Source organism: Blastomyces dermatitidis (genome assembly GCF_000003525.1).
Source record: "Blastomyces dermatitidis ER-3 genomic scaffold supercont1.12, whole genome shotgun sequence".
Lineage (NCBI taxonomy): Eukaryota > Fungi > Ascomycota > Eurotiomycetes > Onygenales > Ajellomycetaceae > Blastomyces > Blastomyces dermatitidis.
Window position 1 is genome coordinate 1,318,862 of NW_025544785.1, and position 14,091 is coordinate 1,332,952.

Consider the following 14,091-nt stretch of genomic DNA (forward strand, 5'->3'; position numbering starts at 1 on the left):
TCTGAGTTATGAATAACTATACTGAATAATCTCTTAAGAATTCTACTGATCTGAGATATTAAACAGTATCAGATACTTTATTCAAAACTGTAATTATTATTTCTCTATTATCTTATAAAAGAACTATAGAAAAGATCTATTAAAATTACTTAATATCTCTGATAGAGTCTGATAAAATATAATAACTAACTTTACTGTTAATCTCTCTAAGAGTAAGAATTGTAAGAACATTCTGATTATTATTAACTAATTAAGTAAAGATGTAATATTGAAATCTTATAATAAGATAGATATTAAATAAGTCACTGAAGTCTTTCTATAGAATCTATTCTATTAGATATATAAATTACTGAGATCTATAGTATTAAATTAAGACTGTCAATTCATGAGCACTCTTTGAACAAGAATCTGTTAAATTCTCAAGATTATATACTATTTGCTAACTGTTTATCACTCTGAGACTGATAATGAATCAGAGTGAATAATTCAGATAGTAAAGAATTATCTTTATAAGTTCTGTAATTATCTATAAGATGACTGATATAATCTTCTTTTACATATCAAAGTCATTATTAATAACTGAGATACTGTTTTAACAGGTATAAACTCATTCTTTTCTACATATAGATATTATATGAAAGTGTTAAATCTTCTAGAAATCACACAGTTCACACTGAACTCTCACAGTTTAATTGAGATCACTGATAATATAGTAATAAAGCTCTAAGATACTCATGACTGAGTAGAAGTCTTTATAATAAGTACTAAATAAGATTAAGAGAATTAAATTAATATTTATTAAGATCTTACTAAGTTATTATTATTATTATTATTATTATTCTTTCATTATACTTATATGCAAGCGGAGCTTATGATGAGTTCTTGCATGATGTTAAATACAGGTCAAGTGTTGATTATACAGGAGAAAATACAGGTGTTGAGACCACATCAAGATAACAAGAACATAGAAAATACAAAGAAGTGACAATTAGATACATGCGATAATAACTTCCCAGCCCAGGAACATAGAGCGATTTATTGAAGCGATTTGTACATCTCTGTATTTATTAGAAACCTGAGATGCTTGAGTTCCGGATTTAATGTATCTTCTGCGGGTTTCGAACTCACACGCCTTGGTTTCCCACATCAAGGCGCTACCGGGTGGCCGCATTAATCATTTAGCCACCGGGGCGATCTTACTAAGTAATATAAGATAGAAGATCTGATATAATTGAATCTTAAGAATATATAGATTATATACTTATCTTATACACTGAATTACTGTTATATCAAGTATAAAGTGATAGAGATTCTAGATAGTTATAACTACTATTTTAATATATTATCAGAGATTCATGATATATTTTATATAAGCTTATTTTATTATACTATCACTGACTCATTCTCTTCTCAACTGACTTTCAACTGACAGTTATCAGAAATTATAGAAGAAGATAATAAACTTGAGTAAGAGATTAAAAATATTCTTAATAAGAGATCTCACAGCTGCAGCTGATAATATCTTATAAAATAAGTTAGTTATAATCATCTAATCTGAACTCTGAGTTTTATATTATCTGAGACTGCAGCTCTTGACTGATAGAAACTATATATAATTAGAAAAGAAGAAGATTAATATAACAGACTGTGTCTGATCAATTATATAAACTATTTCACTATATTTCATAGATTCTGCTGAAAGCTCTGATTCTCAGTTATTTCTGATTATTCTTAATTATCAATTATCAGCTGAAAAATTCATGAAATTTCTATTCTTTCACTCTGAAGCTTCACTATGTACACTATCATGTATATGTATAAATATTCACTTTAATCACTGATTCTCATACTTTCTCTTTTCTTTTCTTCTTTAACATTTTTCACTTTATTATATAAGATCTATATATTATACTGATTTATTCAGTGTAGATATCTTATAATAAGTTATATAATAATATAGTAATAGTGTTAGAAAAATTAATACTATAAGAACTGAGAGTTAGAGTAAAAATATTATTTCACTTTAAGTGCTTAACAGCACTTAGTGTAGAAATTATATAAAAACTTATTAAGTTTTAATACATATTCTGATATAAATTAAATCTATCAATAAACAATTGATATAACAGAGAAATAACTTATATATCAGAGTAAAAGATGTTTTTCAAAAGATTTTATTATTATTATTATTCTTCAATTATAGATGTATACAGTCAGAGACTATAATATCTATCTAAGAACTTTTAGTTCTTAGAATTTTTTCTATATCTATAAAGTCAACTATTATACATTTATTAATTTCAGATATGTAAAATCAGAAAATTCCAGCTCTGAATATAAAAACTGTTTATAAATTACAGTATTTCATCACCTTCTGATACTTTGAAATTATTTAAAAATATGATAACAAAGGAAAAGAGAACATAGTTAGACTGATTGTGTGACTGTGTCTGAGATCAGAATCAGATTTTTTGATAGTCTCATTATCAATTTAACTGATTTCATTACACAGTTTTAACATTAGATAGTAGTTCTATACTATTTCAGTGAGACTTACTGTCTACTCTTGTCACATTTTTCAAATGAGATCATGATTTTCACTTCTTAATTTAAATTATTTTTATTGCTTTAAATGACTTTAAATCTTATTTGAGTATTACCAAAAAGCGTTACTTTTTAAAAAATTAAAAATAGTCTAAAAAAAACCTTAAAATGTCTAAAAATAGTAACTTTATATTAAAAATGAGACTAAATGAAATCAAATAAGATTACTTTCTCATTTTTTTCAAGTCATGGTTTTATTTTAAGATCTGATATATAGTCACTTTACATGTTTTTTTGATAGCCAGTCTCAGCAGAATTCACGCTAAGAAATGTATGAGATCAGATTAAATGAGATTAAACATGAAATTCATGATTTCAGCAGCCAGTCTAAACATAGTCTTAAAGCTAAATATATTAAATAGATAAAGAGAAAAGAGCAGAAAAGAACAAGTATAGTAAAAAGAGACTATAATAAAATAAAATTATTAAAAGATAGTATATAACTGTTTTAACAGACTATATCTAATTAATTTTCATCTCTTCATATTCAGATACTTCTGAATTCAGTTATTTTCTTATAGCTGCTTGAGTTTCTGATAAAAAGTCTATTAAGTATTTAATTCCTGTCTCAGTTAAGAATAAGAACCTTATATTTAATTAATTTAAATTATACTTCTTCTTCAATCTGACTCTGAGACTATTATATAATACATAATACATTATAAAATGCTCAGAATTTTCATTTGTATTGTAGAATAACTATTCTATTGAATTAAATCTATTATTAAATCTTTGTATATAGAATTTGAAATAATCATGTTCTAGTTTCAGCTGAATTATAGATAAGAATATTTTCTTTTTACATTTAATTAAACAAGATTTTCACTTTGATTTTATCTTAAATCTTGAATAATATATACTCTTCTTTTATTTCTATCAGCTTTTATTTCACTTATTTAGACAAGATTCTTTTATCTTTCTCTTTATAAAAAATCAGAATACTGTTTTTTAAATAGATCTGCTTAATTCTGAACTCTTTTTTACTGCTAAATCAGTTAATTCATTGTCATGAATATTCATATAAGCAGAAACTTAGTGTAGATGAATTATCAGTTTTAATACTTGTAAGAGATCTACACTGAATAGATTAGTATAATATATAGATCTTATATAACAAAGTGAAAAATGTTAAAGAAGAAAAAGAAAGAGAAAGTATAAGAATCAATAATCAGAATATATTTATACATATACACAGTATGTACAAAGTAAAGCTTTAGAACAGAAGAATAGAAATTCTGTGAGTTTTTTAACTGAGAATTAGTCATTGAGAATAACTGAGAATTAGAGCTTTCAGTGAAATCTATAAGATATAATGAAATAGTCTATATAATAATCAGACATAGTCTGTTATATTAGTCTTATTCTTTTCTAATTATATATAGTTTTCATCAGTCAAGAGCTGTAATCTTAGATAATACAGAACTCAGAGTTAAGATCAGATAATTATAACTAACTTATTTTATAAAATATTATCAGCTGTAGCTGTAAAGTCTCTTATCAAGAATATCTTTAATCTCTTATTTAAGTTTATTATCTTCTTCTATGATCTCTGACAGCTGTTAGTTAAAAATCAGTTAAGAAGAAAACAGATTAGTGATAGCACAGCAGAGTAAGCTTGTATAAAAGATATTATAAATCTTTAATAATATATTAAGACAGTAGTTATAACTATCTAGAACTTCTATCACTTTATACTTAATATAATGATAATTCAGTGTATAAAATGAATGTGTAGTCTGTATATTCTTAAGATTTAATTATATCAAGCCTTCTATCTTATATTACTTAATGAAATCTCAGTGAATATTGATTTGATTCTTTTAATCTTGTTTCATAATTGTCATGAAGGTCTCTACTCAGTTACAGACATCTCAGAGCTTCATTACTATATTATCAGTGATCTGAATTGAACTGCAGAGTGTGAAATGTATGATTTCTAGAAGATTTAATACTTTCATGTGATAACTGTGTGTAAGAAAGAACAGGCTTACATCTGTTGAGATAGCATCTTGACTATTAATAGCAATCTCTGCATGTAGAAGAAGGTCATGTTAATTGTCTTATAAGAAATTATAGAACTTATAAAGATAATTAACCCAGACCTAAACAGAGAGATCCGCCGTTCAGTGAAAGAGATCCGCCAGGAGGGGGTGGAACACAACAACATTCACAAGCTGAACATCTTGTGGAACCGCGAGCGGCAGCGGGCGATGCTGGTCGACCTTGAGTGCTCTCACCTCCTGGCCCTCAATCTCAGGCCACCACTCCAAGGCCTCTCCCCAAACAAGAAGCGACAGCAGTCTTTTGGAGACGGCAAGATTCACAGGCAAAGATGGCATCAATGAAAGGCAAACTTCAAAGAGGTTGATGTGTTATCATGCTAGTTTTCCTGCTTATTTTACCCTCCAAGACCGGAGAAACAGGCATACGCACCATTTTTTTCTTCTATCATCCTTTTCTTCCTCATTTCCCCGTCCCTCTGATTTATGTGTGCATGGGCTCCCATCAACGCGATTTATATGCAACCTTCACTTCAACCCAGATATATTCACTAGACTGGGCGTACATCTTCCTAGGCTGTTTCATTAGACACTTTTCATCCTCTACAAGTCAGAGTCATATCTTCCCAGAATGATTCCAATTCAGAACCCACCATGCCACCAACATCTCCATATTTTCTCATCTTGACGAATATCAGAGCAGCTATGCGATTTTTTACACAAATTACAGCTTTCTGAAAGTGGCGCGTCTGAATAGCCGGATTTTTGAGGATGCAACTGATATCCTCTACCAAAAACTCATCTGCAATATCTTCCTGTCTGGCAAGAATGTGTACATCTTGGGAAGAAAATGCCACTCAATTCAAACTGGTTCCTGGCAAAGGTTTAAACAATTTACTGTTAAACTGGATATATCTGTTGATAATTCGGGATGACATGGGCTCATCCTTGAAAATATTCAGCTGGTTGCATCACATCTTCGTGGTTCCAACCTCATCAAACTCCATTTTTGTCTCAATTCGTTGTGATTTTGGTGCAAGCGCCCCGGAAGTATTGAACTTATCCGCAACTTCTTACCCTTGTACTTAGATGCTTTTCAGTAGTTGGGGAGGGTGAGGGAGCTTAGTATCGCGTTGGCCCCGAAGATTCTAGGCAGATTGAATGAAAGTGAATTGTGGATGGAAGATATGTCAAATGACACTGAAGCCATGACCATGGTAATAAAATGGAGAAGATATTATGAAGAATGGACTGAGAACTTGAAACCCTAGTGTCTTGAGGAAGGGGCAGGAAAATGCTTTGGACCTTTAATTCTGGAAAATCAAACCATCTTTTAATCCTTTGTTCATGGCCGTCATGAGACGAGGACATTAGTTAGTCCTGAGCCTACGCCTATACAGTTCCTTATTATATACGAAGTTGGATTTTAACAGACTCAAGAGATGTCCTTCGCGAACTAGCAACAAATCAGTGAACTGATTGCACACGCAGTCATTCCCAATATCTTTGACATCTTTGTTGTGTCTATTTTTTTGGTGTATCTTTCCGGGTTTCCTCTATCAAGTTGAGAGCATTTCTTTTAAAGAAACCCCCCAGACCAAGTTATTTACTTCATCATTCACAGGTTCTTAGTCACCGATAGTACTGCCGCGTTTTATCAAGTTCACCCTTGTTAAAGTCATGTTCCTGTGATTATAAAACCCAAAATGGTTAGTTTAAAGTCAGCATGATGGTAAGGAAACAAACCATAAAATCAGCCATCTCAGCCATAATCTCGTTCTCAGATGCAATCAATTCTTTTTGCCTTTCTGTAAGCTCTCCATTAAAAGTCTGCGCCCGATCAAAATCTATCCAGATTGCCCTTCCTGGATCCCCCTCCACCACCATCATATTCCTGGGGTGAACGTCATTGTGAAAGACTAGCGCATTATGGATGGCATCCAGCCCATTAACGAAATTCCGCATCCTTCTTCGATTATACTCGGTCCAATCCAGCTCCTTCATGTTGGGAATGTACTCTAAGAGAATGGCCGTGGGTCGATATTCGTCCTTGAGAAATGCCTTAAGATGGGGTAGGCATTGTCTCGGATCAATATCTTCAATCGTCCCATGAAACCGAGGAGTTATACCCTGGGCACAGACTCCAGCGTGTGTCAAGCGTCGATATGCGGTTGATTCACAGATAAATAGACTCGTTTCACGGCTCTCTGGGTCCCACGGCTGTTTAGGCCCTTGACCATGGTGCTGTAGAAAGTGTTAGAGAATGCATCTACAGGAGAGTCACCCGTTGAGTCCAACCCACCACTTTCATAACACAGTCCACGCCTCTGATTACCACCAAGAAAACAACACAATAGTCCCGTTTTGCAAGCCGCTTCTGGAAGATGATCTCCGTTAAATCAATATCTGTAAGCTTCATTGCGGATTCTCGAAATTGACCAAAAGCAAGTCCAAATGAATCAAGGAGCGACAGTGCTGTGAACTGACGGAGGACAGGGGAACATAAATGATTGCTCGAGACAATTGTCACGGCGCAGACAGCACGTGATATACTGGCAGAGGAAAGTGTTGGGGGTCCCGCGGTTGGTCGGCCCTTCTACCAGCAGGCGCTGGTGGTGATTGAGCTCTTTTGCCCCAGTAGCCTGGCAGAGGAAAGAGAGTGATTGGTGTCCACTCGAGTCAGCCTTGTTGACCGAGCGACCCTGCCGTTGCATGCCAAGAGATTGGCCTAGACACCAAGACCGAGCAACAAAGCAACTCCGTCCACAATAGACTTTTGGTTGAACCTGCACCCACCATGCTCATTTATCTCATTCTACATATCCCATTTTGTGCACTAGCAAGATAAGTTATGTCAGTGGAAATTTGACCAAAGCTGGGAGGTCTCACAGCAGCGTGGCAGTGGACCTAATAGAGCCCCCGGAGATGTGAAGCCAAGCTGGAAATGGAGCACGGCGCTGGAAACGGGTACAGACTATGATCGAAAAGAATTCCGTCAAGGTCTCAGCCAAGTGAACCACTATATGAAGCAACACGGATCTCGGTATGGCTTTGTCCTTACAGACCATGAACTGGTCGCTGTCCGAAGGCTGGATGGCAATGGCAATCTGGAGCTCTCGGCGCCAATATACCCTGGGAGAATCACGGGACGGCAGCTCAACCACGTCTCACGATTATGCTGGCTTTATGGTATCTCGGCATGCTTGCTGCAAAGGATGTAGGTCAGGATCGTTGGAATCTGCCATGAATGTTCAAGGTGCCAGGCGGTTCCCGAAGGATGGGAGGATATGCTCTAGTTGATTTGAATATTGTTACAATGAAAGGTTTACTCCAAGTTCTTTTTAGTCCTGAAATGACACCTGCATTAATCAAAGAAATCTAATTACGTGCCAATCCACTCCATCCACAACTCACTCAAGACATCAAGAGATTATACTACAGATCCATCAATCTGACACTAAAACAAAAATGAGTCGAGCAGCTTAAATAGGAAAATTACATATCAATTATTTTTAGTCTTCCAGCTGGAACTGCACTTTCCGAGTAGCATCGCATACACTGGCTCCAATCAAGAACCCAGCATCAAACTCTATGATCTGTGTTGGCTTGGGATAAGTGGGTGCCCTGCCATCCAGGAATGAAATAAATTCCTTACACCATGCAACATGAACCACCCCGAGAAACCACCAAGTGGTAGATCACTGACTCCCAAGAGCGACAGTGAAGATAACGGCGCTCCAAGTTCAAGATGCCGCGGCAACCACCTCCATGGGAGAATGCACGAAGGCAAGTGATCACCGGTATTAATTTAGAACTGGAGGCACCACATGATGCGCAGCTCACCCTGTGGATGGAACTGTGAAATCGAGTGGTGCATACCGCGCTCGCGACTTCCAGCCCGGCTCCAAACTTCGCAGCTCTGCCCAATGAGCGGAGTTTTGGTGACAGGATTGACACATGGCTGCTAAGGGGTCATGTTAAATGTGGCATGGTTGAAAGGAGGTGGCCTGTGCACCAATTCTTCGCGGATGAATCATTTGCTGCTGTGTTGCAAGCGAACTTCTGCATGCCTATCGAGCTAATTCGCTGACAACCGCTAGGACCCAAGCTAGGCCGCAGAAGGGGGTGGTGTTATGTCGCAAGGCGAACTTCGCCGGCCGCTGTTGCCTACCGAGATTGGAACAATAGGCATCACTTCATGGTGAGAGCGGGTTTCCCGTGCTTCGCTCCCAGATGGGAAGAAACTTCGGCTGCATTGTGAGGGGCGAGAGAATGAATCCTACCAAAGTCGGGGTAGACGACTGTTCCGCAAATCCAGCGTCGTCGAAATGCAGCGGAAGCAGGAATTGGGGAAACAGGTGGGCTGTATCATGCAGACTCGAACCTGGGCACATGCTTGGTAAGTCCATATGGTTGAACCACGAATGTCACTCGACATCACGTGGCTTGGCTCTTCTTTGGTGGGGACTCGTTCAATCACAGGTTCTTCGCGTGCTTCAAAATGGAGACCAGACCAAATGAGTAATATAAAGTATATAGTTACACTAAACTTTCGATGACAATTGCGTCGCACACTTAGATCAATCTCTTTGAGATAACTGCTTCTATTTTATTTCGATTTAATAGAACATCATCATTCTGCAGAGCTTGGTAATGACTGTCAACGCTTCCGCATTGTGGAATAAATACGCCGCAGCAGTGAGGACCATGGGCTTGCCAGGCTAGTTTGGTGTTTTCACGCGTCCTAGAAGGAGAAACATGCTCTCAAAACTCAATGGAGTATTCTTCAAATGTACACGTTGTGAACTTGAAGAGCGTGTCCCTGAAAGTCCTGCACGCCATCTAGAAGCTCTAAGCACGATGGGTGAGGGCACCACAGAGGAGCGGTGGCGTCCAGATAACGGAAGTGGCAATCTTGAACGTGTCTTCGGAGATGATCGGGACGTAAAAAGGAATAGATGCGCCCAGAAAGCGGAAGCTGGTCATCTCCAAGGCAGAAGAGACATTGAGTACCAGGGCACAGGGCGGGAAAGGTATCCGCGTCGATGATCTCATCGAATGCAAGATCGATTCCAGAGTCTGCAGATGCAGCTCTTCGCTTGCGTGGTCCTTCGCGTAAGCTGCAGAGTGAAACCCAGTCTTGAATGGTCTGCACTCGGCGGGCATAGATCTCCGTATGGTCTTCTACCCTACAATCCGAGGATCGAAATAGGTTCTGTGAGAGCCGTTTTCGTTCTTTGAAAACAAATTGCACATTCTTTGGGTCCTCGACCTGGAGCTCGTTGCTGAAAGACAGCCCCAAAAGCTGCCTCTCAATCTCAATCGTGTCGATCGTTGCAAAAAAATCCTCTCTCAAGCGGTCGAATGCTTCGCGGTGGAGATATTGTCGCTTGTCCTTGATCTCCTCCCCAAGCTCGGTGTATTGGCGATGCAGGTCACTGCTCCTGGCTTTTGAAACTGATCCATATTTTCTCTCCATCAGCTTCTTTAGCGAAAGATGTCGATTACGCAATTTGATCAGTTGTGGATCCTGCTCTATCGCTTCCTTGTGCTCACTCCCTAGCTCCTTTGGAGCACGGGGATCACGGGTTAGGCTGAAGCGTCCAACTGTGCGGATGATGGACTCTTTGGGAGGGCAGCCAAGATAGGCGGACTGCACATCCCGCTTGACTTTCATTGAGATATAGTAGCGTTCGAAGATATCTGCTCGGGAGTGGCCCATGATTTGGTTACGTTCACTCGGAGTTGCAACAGCTGAAGCACGTGAGAAAATCAGTATGTCGCGGTGGAACGGTGCAGATGGCATCGATAAGACTCACTATCAACTGCATTCGCAGTTCCTCGCCTGATGCAATATGGCGTCAGCTTATTCTCAAACCCCGCATTGCGTCCTAGCCGTTGAAGATACTGGGGTTTAATATGTCGTACGGTAGGGCTTTATCTGGGGAGATTCGAACCCCCTCCGCTGTGTGTATGGCTCGGCGAAATACCGGAACATCAAGCATGTCAGCCTTCCACTTCAGGTGTAGACTATTCCGGTGTGCTGGCACTCGAACACGGAGTATATCTTCGACTGAGACAATGCCTCTCGCTTCAAATGCATCGTCGGCTAGTGCCAGGGCAATGAAGTGAGAGACAGGGCAAAGTGCGAGGTTATCGTCTCGCTCATGGAAAATATATGTTGTCCTTTCAAATTGCTTTTAGTTTTCCGGAAGGTAAGATACTTGCGGTGGGGTGGGGGGCTCACGGTTGTGATTTGCCTCGCTTCCCTTTCATAAATAGTAGGGAAACTTCCATCACGAGCAAATGGCGTTCTGGTTGATCTGGGTTTGGAACCACACGCAGCGCGATGTCCTTGTAGCAGAGCGCCTCATTGGACCCACGGAGACAACCACTCTCGATCAGTGCTCCAGGCCGTGCCGAGGTGTAGGCAATGAATAACATCAGTAGCGCATTCTGTAGGGTGTATCGCTCATGCGTGACAGAGGCAGTATCAACACACCAGTGGTAGTGAAGGATGGCAATTAGGTCCTCCACGCTCACTACCGGTTTATAGCTGGTTGATAGGTCCAAATCATACTCATCAGTCAGAGGTCCTAAGATGAACTGCGAAAACAGAGATTAGAATGGGAAGAGACTGTCCATCGGTGTGGACTCTACCTCGCTAACCTGCTCGCCAATCAATTCATCCACCTTCCGTCCTGTCTCCCTCTTGACGAGCAGTCGAAGGAATTTCCATTCAACCCAGATAGTGCTTTGTTTTGTGATATTGAAGTTCTTCAATCGCCAGTCAGCATAGACCCGGAAGTGCTCGGCGACATTTTCAGCGAGGTGGCCATAGGTCTCAACGCCCATGAATGTACAGTGACTGCTTAGGCATAATTAGCAGGTGATGCATATGGATACGGCGAGGTGAGGGGACCGACCGATACCAGAAACGCTCGACACGATCTATGGAAGCAGTAGTGGCATCAGCATATTTCTTGCCTGTGACCTGGAACCTGGCCACTCTGAGAGTATCCCGCGCGCGGTACTGATCTGGAGTGAGCTCACTCATCGCTGAGCTTCTCCTGGCAACGTCGACTCTCCCTCGAATATTTCGAGGGCTTCAAAGATTTAGACCATCGGGAGAACATTCTGTAGGTGTATTGGAGAAAGAAGGCGACTCAAACAAGAGGCGCTGCTGCTAGAAAGGATTTGAGATGGGTATAAGATAACCGCTGCTTGAAGCATGGAAGGGGAATGCAAAGAAAGAAAATGCTCAAAGCAGCGGAAGACAGCAAATTTATACATCTTGAGAGACGGAGCACTAGCCATCCTATTGTATATATGGGCGGAATAGGGAGATACAACATCGCGATAACCACAGCTGGCGTTGTGAGGGCTCTAGAAGCAAAAGCAGCGAGGTTTCTGGGTCACGTGTAGTTAGTGTTGCGGGCTTAAAACAGCGTTGGAAATAAGCCGCTCTGACTGGCTGCAACCCCAACTTACAGACTATAGAGGTTACGCTGTAGGAAGGGGGATGAGCAGCAAATTAATTCGAAAAGTTGTTGATGAGTGGATAAAAATAGAAAGAGGGGAAAGGTTTGCTTGCCTGATTCGGGCAATTATTAATTAATTAATTAATTAATTAATTATATAAGTTAACTAAATAACGCTGAAAAAGGGGGCGGCCAAACCTCCATTTTGTGGAACGACCTACGCAGTAAGCTGCCATCAAGAGAACCTCCGTATATGGTATATGCCAAGTAGTTACCAGTAACTAACTAACTACCTTGTCAGTTAACAGCGGATCTATTATGCTGAATAATATAAGAGCGCAAAAGGTATGTATGGTATGTACGGAGTACTTCTACAGGCCTGAGTCCTGACAAGGTACATACACATTCACACATACACATACATGCTTCATGCACAGGTAGGTACAGTAATCTATCTATCTGTACATGCGGTCCACGGTGGCATAGCATACCTACCGCATAACTACCCGTGCCAAACTTCGCCCCAGACGGAGGCAACGGACTCGGCGGAAGTGCGCATGAACTACTACTGCGTACGTACAGAAGACTCAGGGTTGGACAATTATAGTTAGTAACTATTAGTTAGTTATTAGTTAGGTATGTTTTTTCTTCACCCTCTAACCCCCCGTCAGAATCTGTAGTTTTGCTGCAGGCCTCTTCTTCTGCGACCGTCAGCAGGCCTGTCCTGTTACTTTGTATGTACAGTAAGTACTGTACATTTACTTAGAAAGAGAAAGGTGCGTTGAGTGTGATTCTGGTTCTTGTTTCGTTGTTGTGTACAGCGTATGTTCCAAGGTTTTTCGTAGTAGTTAGTAGTTATTCATTCTTGTTGTCCAACAGACGGTGTCAAACAATCGACTTCACACCCGGCATAAATCGTAGGCCCGCCAGATGAAGGGATCTCTTCACAAGTCAAGTCAGAAGTCATCTTTCTCGTCGAGGACATCGATAACAAAGCATCGATCGTGGGAGATCCAACCCTGGTCTGCTGTTCCCATAACTTTAACAACTATTTCAGTTATAGTTAACTACTCTATAACTAGTTACTTAACTAAATATCCAACATTACGCTGCTTATCCTCAATAAATAATGAAACACAATGTTCCAACTCCGAAAATAGCAGCAAATTGCTCCCAAAGGAGGGGGGGGGGGAAGCGGGAGAAAAGAAAGAAAGCAAAGAGAAAAAAATAAAAAATAAAAGAAAAGTTTCCCACCGCGAAAAGATCACCAAACCCAATAACCTGACAACACAAACCTCTTTTTCCTTTTTTTCCTGCTCTTCTTCTTTTGGGGCGCGTAACCGAGCCCCTTCTACGGACTTCCATTCGCTCGTCTTCTGGATGCAAAAGTGCCAGCCCTTTCGCACCAAGAAGTGACAGAAACACTGCTCCCGCCAATGGAAATGTCCCGTCCGGCGCTCGAATGTGATGTCTCTGCAGACGCCCGCATCCCTGTCGCCGAACCACCACCCTTAGGTGAAAGATGAGCAAAAGAGAGAGAGGGTTGAGCCAGTCGGCGGCGAGCATCTTGAGTTGTAGGAGCGTGGTGATTGGAGCATTCTCGCTGTCGGTCGATGCGGGTCGGTCTCCCCCCTCGCGGCCGCTAAAAATCCCGCTAAATCCTCAATTTTCGCAAGGATAATTCTATTTCTTAACCTTCTTCCCCCCCTCCCCCAATTTTCCCCCCCAATTTCCCCTTCGGAATCAGCGCCATCACATCCCTCAACGCCCGTGTTGCAACTGGCAAGTGGGCTGGCTGGGGGGGGGGGGGGGGGCCGGCCGTCCCCTTCCTGTCGTCCAGATAATGCACCTAAATTGTTTTAACCTGCGCCGGCTAGAGGTACCTCCAGCCTGTAGGAGTCGAGAGTGACTTTCTTCACAGTGATGCACCCGGTAACTAGTTACACTAGTTACAAATGTATGTCGGGTGGTGAGGTCACTCCGTCAACTCGCTTCCCGCCATGCTT

At 40.1% G+C, this 14,091-nt stretch overlaps 2 protein-coding genes across 2 annotated transcripts; both read right to left on the reverse strand.

Moving 5' to 3' along the window:
* Positions 1-4,699: 4,699 nt before the first annotated feature.
* On the reverse strand, positions 4,700-7,316 carry BDCG_08854 (uncharacterized protein). The gene is made up of 4 exons (XM_045424630.1): positions 7,247-7,316; positions 6,907-7,156; positions 6,351-6,848; positions 4,700-6,290 (listed from the first exon to the last, which is right to left on the reverse strand). Exons 2-4 carry the CDS (start codon positions 7,021-7,023, stop codon positions 6,237-6,239), a joined length of 669 nt encoding a protein of 222 aa, XP_045273306.1. The 5' UTR covers positions 7,024-7,156; positions 7,247-7,316; the 3' UTR covers positions 4,700-6,236.
* Positions 7,317-9,390: 2,074 nt separating this feature from the next.
* On the reverse strand, positions 9,391-11,681 carry BDCG_08855 (FluG domain-containing protein; the record flags this gene model as incomplete). The annotated part of the gene is made up of 6 exons (XM_045424631.1): positions 11,658-11,681; positions 11,274-11,555; positions 10,852-11,210; positions 10,533-10,790; positions 10,424-10,449; positions 9,391-10,358 (listed from the first exon to the last, which is right to left on the reverse strand). The coding sequence occupies exons 2-6, from the start codon at positions 11,457-11,459 to the stop codon at positions 9,391-9,393; spliced, it is 1,797 nt and encodes a 598-aa protein (XP_045273307.1). The 5' UTR covers positions 11,460-11,555; positions 11,658-11,681.
* Between the last annotated feature and the right edge of the window lie 2,410 nt (positions 11,682-14,091).